The following is an 11,747-nucleotide window of genomic DNA, read 5'->3' as shown; positions in this document are numbered from 1 at the left end:
TTTAAGGACGATCGAGATGGCAAAAAGTAAGGGAAGAATGGAATCCGAAAGTGAAACGTGCCGAAAGTTTGCCGAAGATCGCGCTGGTTGAGAACAAAGTCACCGCGATTTGGTACGGTTATTCGAGAGGATAATCCCGCGTCGAGAATCTCCCTTTCCACGTATTTTCCTCTATGTGTTTTCGCTTTGGGAAAAGATCATCGAAGGACATCGATCGTGATCCCCCCACTGATCTTTGACGAACAACGAACGATTTTTATGCGTTTATGGGAAATTTCAAAATGCGCACGAAAGGTGCAATATGCAAAGATATGTAAAGTATTCAGAATACTCGAGATTTGGTAGATAAAATACGTATCTGCTTAGGTGCTATCTTTCAAATTGTGCTTACAAAAATGTGCGTTTGCATAGACATCGGTAATTTAATGATCGGTAGATATTTGTGCGAATTCATATTTTTACAAATATAATTAGAAACATGGAATCTATTATAGTTAGAGAATTGGTCTACTTATCAACTAATATAACGAGTACTATACTTTTGATATTTTGTTAGGTTGTCCGAAATGTTTCTTTCGTTTCATAAGGCGATAAACAACAATTTCTGTTTCATATTATTTTATTGAATTAGGTATAATCCATTTCGTTCTATTTTTATTATCACATTCGTGCATAATTCAATAAACCAATACAAAACGAAAAACTTTGTGCGTCTATTATTTCCTTATAAAACGAAAGATACTTGAGCTAATATATATATATATCTGCGTTACATGTATTTTACGCATCTTTGCATCTTCAGATTCTCCACATAAATGCACAAAAATTCGCGGCCTAATGATCAGCGTATTTGCGGCGCGAAACGAACAGAATGGAGGGTCGCGACGCACCAACGAAAGCTTGAATGGAATATTCGCAAAGAGAAAAGAACGAACCTGCCGATTCGATCGATAGGACGGCTCGTTTCGTTCAAGCACGATCATCGACCGGCGACGTATTGTCTGTTCGGCTCGATTATCGAGCAGCTGCAAGCCTATATAAATTATCGTCCGTTTCACCGAACGATGTTCCTTTCGGGCGCTTGGTTCGCGATATCTCGAGTCCTTCTAAAGACCGCTACAGACTGACGAGATGTGGCGAGTAAAGAAGCCTTAGTCGACCAGGAAATCTAACGATTCAGATTCAGGATTCAATGGTCGACCTAACGCAACTACGTTTTATCGATCTATACGAGATAAAAATTACTCGACAGTTTCTCGTCTATCGGTCACTTAGTTGACCCGTTTGTAGCGGCCTTACGAGACTCGTTCTCGCGCAAATCGAGACACGAATAGCCAGAATTGCATGTAATCGGGAATTAAGGAAAATCAGCACAAATCGTATTCGGCTCGATGCGGGACATCGATAAAGTAAACGTAATTCACGGCGCTCTGCCAACAGTTATGAGTCATTCATTGCGCGGCAAAGAAGGAGGAAAATGATATTGGTAATGGCGCAGAGCGAACAGAGAGAAAGAAACGCACGATTTCTAGGTATTTTCATCTTCGCCGAGAACGCGCTTAATAATATCTTCGCGCTCGTGCATAACTCTCTCTTGTTTTACGTGAAAACAAAAGATAGCACTTCCGAGTAGTTCGTAGAATTTGCTACATCGATCTACATCATCGATCTATGTCGTTTCGTACTTTGCTCGGACATTGCATCAGGCCCGATCGTCAGCGAAGAACGAGCCTCCGTCCCGGCGACCAAAATTAGCTGCGAATTAGTCCGCTCGTGTCCGATTTCGGCCGTCCGCTCCTCTACCGCGGTCGAACGAGGGTAATCGTTATCGTTCCCTGCAACGCGAATCGCACTGGACGAAGTGGAAATTGGCGAGAAAGTTGGAATTCGGGGTTGACGGCGAGCTTTCGAGGACTAGAGTGTCGCAAACGATCGGCGGCACCACTTCACGGTCGATAACTCCTAGAGAGACGATTTGACCTTTCGCACGCGCGTCTCTTCGAAAAGCCCGATCTTGTTCGCTGTTTCCCCTCCGCGATGGACCGAGGAGTTGGGGAAGCGGGAAACGAGGAGCGCGACCAAGCAGAAGAGAAGGAGAGCGAGCCGATGATAACGCGGCCAGATACGCTGAAATCTCGTTAGACGAAAAAAACTGCGATTTAAGCGGCGGTCAATTGAATTTCTTTTTTCTTTCTTTCCGGCCAGTTGCGATTACATCGGATTCCACAGCGAGATGCCGTCAGTTTACGAACGAACGAACAAACCAACTATGTAATCAACGAACGAACAAACGAATGAAAGCTTGCTCGCAAAAGCAGAGGTGACTTCATACTCGATAGATTAAAGAAGAGCGCGGTAATTAATGATCGATCGTCCGAAGGAAACGCGAAAACGATAGACAGAGGTCACCGGCGATACCACCATGACTTGTACAAAGTGTAGTTCCGCGGACAAACGATAACGCGGTTTTGCTTCAATGAGATTTTCCACGGCTTACGGAAAAGGAGGAGGGACGCGAGAAAGTTAGATACGCTTTTATTTGCCCCCACGCAAATAAAGCAAATTTTCTTTCTCACTCTCTGCTTCTCCTTCGCACTCTCCTTCCATCTCTTCTTTCCATCGTCCTTTCGATCTCGTCAATCCTCGTCCTATAGAAAGTAGGAGAACGAACGGGCGAACGCGGTTTCCCGCCATGTGGCCACCTTAAACGCGCCAACACGATCCAGATAAGCGAACGATTTCATCGGCAACTGTCTAACGCGAATTCCTGTTTCCCGCGTTTCGCTATTTCGGCCATTCAACCCGAAGAAACTATACATATTCGATACGAATCTCGCAAAAGTTTCCTCCTTTTTCGTTCATTCGGCAACAGTCGATCGCGTCCAACTTATACCCACGCTATTTTTCCACGTGGTTTACACTTTGTACAATGTGTGTCAGCAATCACGGTGTAATCGAGAAGGAAGCATAATATATATACAACAATTTTTATTACATATTTTTTACCTACTTTCGCATATACAATAACTACCTACTAATTATTTACTCGAGAGGTGATTAGTCGAATTTACATATATCGAACAAACGTTCAAATTTTACTTTATCGAAAACAAAGCACCGTATAAGAAACTTCTACTCTATAGTTTAGATATATTTTTTACTGAAACACTCTATACGTTCAGAAGTAAGCAAAAATCTAGAACGAAATCCCGCGATCGCGCGACCAATCGCGCGTTCATCGGTCGCGATACCACGCGAGATACTCGAGAGATTTTTCAGTTCCAGGGAAAACAGAATAAGAATAACAAAAATGAATGGTTTTTACGATCATATCGCTCCCGATTGCTTCTTATTGAAAATCATTTGTTACCTCGTACAGATTCTCCTATTAAACGATAAAACGCTTATTAAAATGTTTGTTACAACTGGGTTCGAAATATCAGATCAGAGTCATTTTTCAATCATTTTTGCAGCATTCTCGTCTAATCAGGCGTATTTCCCTCAACGACTTTGGGTACGGATCGTACGAAACCTTACGGTTATTGAATTAAAAATGAAATTCCAAGAAGGTGTTCTAATTTTCAACAATTCGGTCTTTTCCTCTTCCGAGAAAACGACGTGTGCGGATGCAGAATCGATGATAGATGTGGCACGTGCCGAACGAGTCTCGCTGAGACTGAAGAAACGTAACGCGGCGCGATTCGACGGGCGAAACGGGCTCCCACCACGGATGAAACGCCACCAGCGTTTCTCATCATCGTCGAAAATAGAGCGATCGCGCGATTTCGACGCGCAAATCGCTACTTTTCTGCCGTGTTGATCGAGCCGCGTACAATGCCGGTATTCTTTAATCCTCCGCAGAATTCCGCGACGTTCGACCAACAATGGTTACAAACCCCGTTGTTTACCGACACGAATTGCTCCGTGAATTCCAGACCGAATAGCAATTTACCAAATTAGATCCTCGTTCATTATTAGATTCGTCGTCACAGTTGGGATAAGCGTGGCAAGTATGTACGCCCGCGTAATATCCTACACCGCAGAAAGAAAAATCGAACATCTCGATTTCACGATTTCGTCGATTCTTCCTTAAGACCAGCTTAGGGTTATAGAATGTTTATATATTTCGCGCTGGGAGCCGCGTTAGATTAAAGTACAGTGGTTGACAAAAGAAGATTCATAAAGCAAGGAATACAAAAAAATACGATAACGGTACAAAATGAATTTATTATATATTTGATAAAAGCGACGATTAAATTTGATATATACCGCAGAATAGATAACTGTTGCCAATGTGATAAAGAACGTTTAGTACAAAAGTTATTAAAATTCATACTGTGTCAATTTTACATTTTCGTATTACACTGTGGACGAAAAAAGTAAAGGCGAATCTATCGGCTTATCGGTCTGTATCCGACGATGGCATCGATATACGCGACATATCGCAGGTCGTAGAAGACGATTCGAGGGTGCGGCGGTCGGGGTCAGTCGTTCCGTCGGCACAGCGAGGCAACGAGTTTGGCAAGTCCCGGTTGCGCAACCACTGTCGTCAGATTTTTAACTTGTTCGCGCGCCACCGTTCTTTTTTTCAATGTTTCCCTTCCCCTTGGTCCGATCGCGGCTTTCGCCTCCCAGCGCGAAAACCATTACGTCACTTTACGAGGCGATCTAAGGGTCACCGGTGAACTCGCGTTACCAGGCTCGAGAAAATTTCTCGCAATCCCAAAACAATAATATCCATAATATGCTCGATTTATCTAATATCGAGGAGATAACGCGCTATATAATCGTGGTTCGCGTAAATATCCTTGTTTTCAAGAAACGCGGTGTACTCGAATGAAAACGTGCACACGACGTAAATCGCGTTACGCTCATTGAAGCGAGAATCGTCTTAGAAGATGACCAGGCTAGAGAAGCGAGCGTAACAACGCGACATTTCGAAAGAATTTGCAGGTCATTTGGCGTTTCGTTGACCCTCGAAATCAAAGGCGACATTGGCTTATCGGTGAACGTTAATTGCCCGGGGACCAATGGTCCGCTCCTCCGTTAATTTTCAGCCTTAATCAACTATCGTTCGTTCATTAATTTCGACAGCAGTTTCAACGAGGCGGCACAGCTTTTTTTTCCTCCGCAGAAAGAAACAACGAGAGAGGTCGCGAGGAATCGCTTATCGAGCGCGTCGTACGTCACTCTGCTGGCCGATTGTTCGTTCCGATTCGCGATCCAACGCTCGTGAATTCTTCTCACGATCGCTCGTGCGAATCCTTCGACCATGGAGATCGTAGTTTGGATCAAATAAGAGGCAAATTAGTCCGCGGGAGAAGCGACTGAAACACATCGGCTGAAGAAAAAAGAGCAGAAGCGGAGGAGAAGAGGAAAGGGGAAAGAAAAGGAAGGAAGCGAAGATGCGAGAAGATCGCGAATTAAAAGAGGGGGAAGAGGTGAGTTTAGCATGTGATAGGGAAAGAGAGAGAGAGAGAGGGATAAAGAGTGATTATCTATGCGGGGAAGGGAAGAGGCTGCGTAGAAGAAAGAGGGAAAGAATGGAAGAATGGATGAACGTCTGGAGCCAAGCTGGCTACACGAGAAGGGGCTCGACATCGCGTTTACAAACCGAACTTGATTAGGTGGGGACAGCTGAGCTTATAAGACACCAGAGCACAGCCTTCGAGACCAATAGTCGCAAAACGGTTAACGCGTGGTGTGCACAAGAAACATTCTGCCGAAGAGCTTTACGAAAAACGAACTATCGCTTTCGCACGACCGATCTCGACCGGATAATCGAACACGGAAATTTCGAGGAACCGCGTACGACCGATCAATCTTCCTTCGAGGAAGAAAAAACGCTGACGACTGAGTGGCTGGAGTCTATCTACCAGCGAACCAGTGATAACGTTGGGTGGTAAAAATCACGAAACGACAGATCGAATTTTGTCGCGGCTAACGTATCAACGTTACCACACGACACGAGAGATCGTTCAAGGAATTTTTCCTGTGACCACGAACGACTACTAGTTGAATATCTAGAAGAAGGAACAGCATCATCAGCAGGGAGACTTTCGATCACAGTGAGTACCTCTTGTCGCGTTCGTGTGATTTCGACTTTTCTAGAAACGGAAAATTTCACGGTAGGCGCGACGAACGCTAGGTCATGCGTATGACGCGGGGAATAAATCAACGAAGCGCAATTCGTGTCACAAGTTAAATCGGATCATGGTCGATCAGCTGATTTCGGATCGAAACGAGTCGAACATCGATGCAAAGCCCGAACTCGAATCGATACGAAACGTTCTTTGCAGCAACTTCTAGAAATATCTTCGTTTAGCGAGATATCGACGGTGATCTTAGGCTTTAACCGAGCCGTAACATTTTCGAATATTTAAAAATCCTCCGCAACGAGAGAAACAAGAAAAAGTGTACTTCAGCGATACAAATTCGATGTTGGATCGCGAAACCGCGTGAAGTTGATTCGAGTTTTGTTGCTCTGGAAGTCAGATAACCCCGTAAAAATCTTCCACTTACGAGCACAGCGGTGGGAATCTGCACCGTGGATTGATTAATGGTCTCCTTGTATCCGATTCCGGTATCGTATTTGTTCGACCTCAACGAAAAGGAGAGGAGAGAGAGGTACGGCGGGTGCGAAGGAATGCGGGAGGGCGTAATGAAGAAAAGACGCGAACTAGTAAAAATAATCGAAAAAGTAAGAAAGTAAGAGGGTGGGGAAACGCGAATATGTTTGCGCGAAAAACACAAACGATATCCCACCGACACAGCATCGTCCATTGGTCCCATATGCTCTTTTTTACCGCAACTTCGACTTACAATATCGTAGCCATGCTGCCCTTCTGACAGTTCTCTTTCGGGACTCGTGACGAGATCGTTTACTCTGCTGCTCGGCGATACGCCCGCGAGAGTCGCTAATTTTCGCTTATCAAGGTCAGAAAAACATCGCGAATCTTAGAAGCTATCTCTGGTGGACGATACGCGCAGATGAACTCGATTAATTCCACGCAGCTTCTTTTCAATCGCATCGCGAAATTTTTCTTTCCTTCTGGAAAAACGTTTGTTTCGTCGGAATCGAAGGAAACCGCACGTAAACCGCTAATTTACGGAAACCAGCTAGCGAGAAGCAATGGAAACCTTGACCCGTCGAGAACGTTACGAAATTCGGTCGACTCTAGTGACGTACGTACGTGGCTAGATTTGTAAATAGATGGGCAGAAGAAGGCGGAACGAGAGAAAATGGCACGAAAGATTGATTCGAAAACGAATCTTGAAACTTACCACCTTCGGACCCTTTGGTTAGCATCTTTCTTAGAATCGCCGTCTTGTCGGTGTAGGCGTCGACTTTGGCCACGTTATCGCAGATCCGCTGAAATTCCTGAAACGCGTCGTCTCTCGTCGGTTTTCGCACCTTCTCGGGCGTCTTTTCCGATCCTGAGATATCCGATGCGTCGTCGATGGTGCACGTGGAGCCATTCCTCTCTTTCTTCCTCGGTTTTTTGTTAGGAGAAGGATCAGACTCCGTCGTACGAGTAAGTTTGCGTTTCTTCGAGCCGGAGGATTGATTCGCGACCTGTGTCGTCTTCGGAGTCTTGAACGGAGCTGGGAAGAAAAAGCGATCGCCGTCACAGTTCGCTCGCGCTAGAAGGCTTTCCACCCGGGAGATCGCCCGGAGATTAGCATCGAGGGAAAATCGATCGTGGTATTCGACGTATTATCGTCGAGGTATTAGCACCGGGTGACTCGATGTCCCCGAGTTCTGAAATCTCTTCGAGCAGAATAGCTGGATTTATCGGAGGATAGAGAGAACGGCAGAAGCGCGAAACAAAAGGTATAATCTACACATGCTGCATTCGATGATCTTTTAAGGCTGTAATAATAATCGCTGCTGAACGAGAAACCAGTTTAATGCAACGTAAATCATCGGCCGACCGATCGCTCTAATAGGCGATAATGCTCGCAAGATGATTTATGGGATACAATTTGTACATCCTCGATTTAATTGAACGGCAATTAAAACGCTCGTCTCTGCCACGTCGCGATAACTGACAGAGATGAACGCGCTCTTTTCACGCCATGGAAATTACTCGAATTTCGTTATCTGTTCGTACGTTTATCTTCGCGTCGCGATGCAGCTGCCCGAAACGGCGATTCCTACGAAAATCAAATATCCTGAAATTAAAGGATCGAGCCGGTAACTATCGGATGGTAAAGGCATCGTTTTCAGGCATCGAGATCACCGCTCACCACCGAACCGGATCTACAGATCGAAGGAAAGGGAAATCTTACACGAGTTTTCAAACTCCTCGATTCTTTGAAGAATCGCAGTTTTGTCCTCGTCGCACAGATCCTGCCAGCCGCTTACATCTTCCTCGGGATCGTCTATTCTCTTGGTGGTAGCCCTTTGTCTGGCGAACACCTCGAACAGACAGCTCAAGTGATGCCAAGCTTTCATTTTGCCATCGGAGAACGGATTCGCGACTAGCTTCGCGATCCTTACGGTGTCCTTTTCTATGGGGCACTTGCATTTTTTGCACTTGGCGCGACCGCTTTTTGCCCGTTCCACCGCGAACGGCTTCTCCTCTTCCTTCTCCTCGTCCGACATCGACATTGATCTGAAAACCGTCAGCGAAATAATGAACGCGAAGGCAATTTAAAACCATAAAGGAACGAACGTTTAGTTTTCCCCTTCTCTTTGTTACATCAACTCCACTCTAAATTGAAAGCAAACAGCGGTGAATCGTAGCGTTGGGCGTTGATGCCACTCCGACCCCTAATCCAGCTTAAAAGCTAAGAAAGTGAAAGGGATTGAAGTGTCAGGAGTGCAGGTAAACGCTTACGCAACGAGTAGTCCATGTCAAGAATCGAGCCGACGCGACGTCAAGCGACGCGGCTCGAACCGACCGACTCCTCCAAGTTCACCCCTTTGGTTTTTGAACGATACGATAGAACAATACATTTGTAATTCGTCGAGTTTCGATCGCGTTATCGACACGTTGCTCTTTGTTCCGACGTTTCGTGAACATTCCACTTCGCTCGTTCAGGGCGAACGTGAATGACTCGATTGAAATGCAGAGTGTCACAAACATGTTGAAAATGCAGGAAAAGATACGATACAAGTTTCAGAAGAACGAACGATTCCTTGACTAACTCTGACGTTCTTTAGCTGGTTGCACTTGCATCGGTGATGGTGTACTCGAAAACGAGGAACTCCAATCCTGTATTATTCCACTTGTGCAACGAGAACTGCTTACATTCGCATAAAAGATAATTCTCGAGCTGCGCCTGGCAATCATCGTAATCGCGATTATTGTCGTAATATCGTTCCAGAAAGGCCTTCGGCTGGATTGCGTCATTCTTTCGAGCTTCGAATTCTACCGAGTTTTCAACACTTTGATCCTAAAAATATCCAACGTAGCGCGCACTCGACAAACATGTAATCGCGGTACTCGAATTTTTCTCACCGACGTGGCGAAAACTAGAAGAGATGCGAGGATTATTGCGAAGTTTATCAGTTATCGATTACTCGTGATCGATAGTGGTTAAATTTAAGTAAACAAACGTTTGAGAACAAGGACGCGCGCTATTCGTCGCGAAGGATGCGAAAGTACGACGCAAAAATCGAAGGCTTCTGGTGCGCCATTTTGCCGGGCGTGCGATTTACCAAGAAATGAGAAAAAAAGAGAATCGCGCTGATAAGAAGAGGCCGTTAATTGAACGAGGCCGATAAGCGACGAGGGGCTGTAATTGTCGGTTAGAGCGCCGATTGGTCGGCATCGATGTCGTCGTATTGAAACACTGACTAATAGTGGCGGGAGGTCGTCTATCGAATTCCGTGTATTCTCGCGACATTCGTCGTTCCTCTTTTCATCGAGAAGACAGAAGAGACCGCGAGCCATCCTTGTTGACATTTCACTTTACACCTTAACGATGCTTTTCTCGTTCTATGAAGATATAACTTCACAACGTATGACACGAAGATACGATAACGAAGATATAAATTCAACTTTTCGCGCTCGTCTGATCGGCATCGTCCTTTATTAAAAGAAAACGAACGCGTCTTTCTCTAGCTAGTCTCTTCTCTTTCTTCCTTTCTTTTCCGATTATTCGTCACGAACATTGCGATTAGATCAGAGTTTTTGGAAATATTTTACTTTCTTTATTTCGCGATATGTATTTCTGGTTTCTACCGAGTATCTACGAGAAGTACGAAGAACAAACGGCAATTTCAATCTCCAAAACACCGGTAATATTTTACGCGAGCAAAATTAGTTGGAAAAACGTACGATCGAAAAGGGGAACCGAGGGATGGGCTAATTGAGCGTTGCTCGTAAGCGGCGATACGAATCGAATCCGCGAATAAATCAGTGCACGCGCGACGTTTCCATCGTGCCCCATCCAAAGAACGCACTTTTTAATCAATTTTTAATCGTCCTCTGCCCGATGATCGGTTTGATCTGAAAGAGGAGCGCGCGGCTCGATATCCGGTTGCCTGAGACGTCAGAACGCCAAAACGTCAGAACCTTAAAGAGCTGTTAAAAAAAAAAAAAAAAAAGAAAAGAACGTGAATGAAGAATGGTTGAAGAAAATGAAAATTGTTTCTCGAATCCTTTGTCACGACGCTAAAACCGCGACATGGTACCGCGAATGAAGGGGAGGGCGAAACGGGAATCGTTAGAACGTGGGTAGCAAGTTTTCACGGCGTGTTATTCCTTTGCGGTCGAATTTCGCTACAGATGCTTCGACTACTGGGAAATGCCACCAGTAAAATACGCTAGCTACGTTGAAACCATCACGAGGGATGCAAGGTTGGCTCGAGGCAAAGAAAATTATCGCCCCCAAGAATTAGTTAAAAAAAAAAAAAAAAAAAAGAAAAGAACGTGAATGAAGAATGGTTGAAGAAAATGAAAATTGTTTCTCGAATCCTTTGTCACGACGCTAAAACCGCGACATGGTACCGCGAATGAAGGGGAGGGCGAAACGGGAATCGTTAGAACGTGGGTAGCAAGTTTTCACGGCGTGTTATTCCTTTGCGGTCGAATTTCGCTACAGATGCTTCGACTACTGGGAAATGCCACCAGTAAAATACGCTAGCTACGTTGAAACCATCACGAGGGATGCAAGGTTGGCTCGAGGCAAAGAAAATTATCGCCCCCAAGAATTAACCGATAGTACCTACGGATTTACGACTGAGTGAGCGACTTTCATCGCGCTAGAAGCTCCGATTGTTTTTTCTCTTTCTTTCGTGAACGATTCGTGGAAACCGATGAGAATCGATTGTTTGACTTGGTTTCAGCGCGATACGAAGCGAATCGTATCGCGATGCGCGGGTACCAGAAACTCGTAAAGCAACCGGGCGCGTTTCTATTCTTTCGCTCGATCGCGAATATTTTGTACGAACGAAACAACGCGAAAATCTGTGGAATTAGTCGCGGAACGGAATTAACCACCTATTCCACACGCTGACGTCAATCTCGTGGAATTTAACAGATGTTTGTATTATATGGTGATTTGTCGCGAGTATCGCTAATGAAATATCGAAGCGCAAGAAATTGCTGTCGATCTGCGGGCTACATAAATTGCGATCGACGAAATCAAAGAAAACCAGTTACGTAAAAGCGAATTGGAAAATTTGCCGAAATTCGCGGCATATCCGCGTACGCATACGCGTTAATTAGGTAACGTGAACGAAACGAAGTTTCGGTGATCCTGCTATTTCACGGGACTGTTGATAGACGGAAAGG

At 45.0% G+C, this 11,747-nt stretch overlaps 3 protein-coding genes across 5 annotated transcripts in view; 2 read left to right on the top strand and 1 right to left on the bottom strand.

Moving 5' to 3' along the window:
* Positions 1-11,747, bottom strand: part of LOC100748641 (DNA ligase 3) — a 28,853-nt gene that overhangs the window by 8,847 nt on the left and 8,259 nt on the right. For 2 of the 3 annotated variants that reach the window (XM_033319899.1, XM_024366492.2), the window contains exons 2-3: positions 8,293-8,618; positions 7,285-7,605 (exon numbers count right to left, since the gene is read on the bottom strand). The exons of the other annotated variant lie outside the window; for it this stretch is intronic. In XM_033319899.1, the coding sequence (XP_033175790.1) occupies positions 7,285-7,605; positions 8,293-8,614 (643 nt within the window). In that variant the 5' untranslated portion in view covers positions 8,615-8,618. The remainder of the gene's footprint in view (positions 1-7,284; positions 7,606-8,292; positions 8,619-11,747) is intronic. 3 annotated transcript variants of the gene reach the window in all.
* LOC112212576 lies at positions 5,391-6,032 on the top strand. Its single transcript, XM_024366496.2, has 2 exons — positions 5,391-5,441; positions 5,628-6,032. The coding sequence occupies exons 1-2, from the start codon at positions 5,406-5,408 to the stop codon at positions 5,904-5,906; spliced, it is 315 nt and encodes a 104-aa protein (XP_024222264.1). The 5' UTR covers positions 5,391-5,405; the 3' UTR covers positions 5,907-6,032.
* LOC100742591 overlaps positions 5,655-11,747 on the top strand; it is a 13,810-nt gene continuing 7,717 nt past the window's right edge. The window contains exon 1 of the mRNA XM_012383709.3: positions 5,655-6,068. The gene's annotated coding sequence lies outside the window, so the exon portion shown is untranslated. The remainder of the gene's footprint in view (positions 6,069-11,747) is intronic.

This window comes from Bombus impatiens, unplaced genomic scaffold (assembly GCF_000188095.3).
Source record: "Bombus impatiens unplaced genomic scaffold, BIMP_2.2 scf_0219, whole genome shotgun sequence".
NCBI lineage: Eukaryota > Metazoa > Arthropoda > Insecta > Hymenoptera > Apidae > Bombus > Bombus impatiens.
Note: the sequence above shows the minus strand (reverse complement) of the source record. Positions and strands in the feature narration are given on the sequence as shown.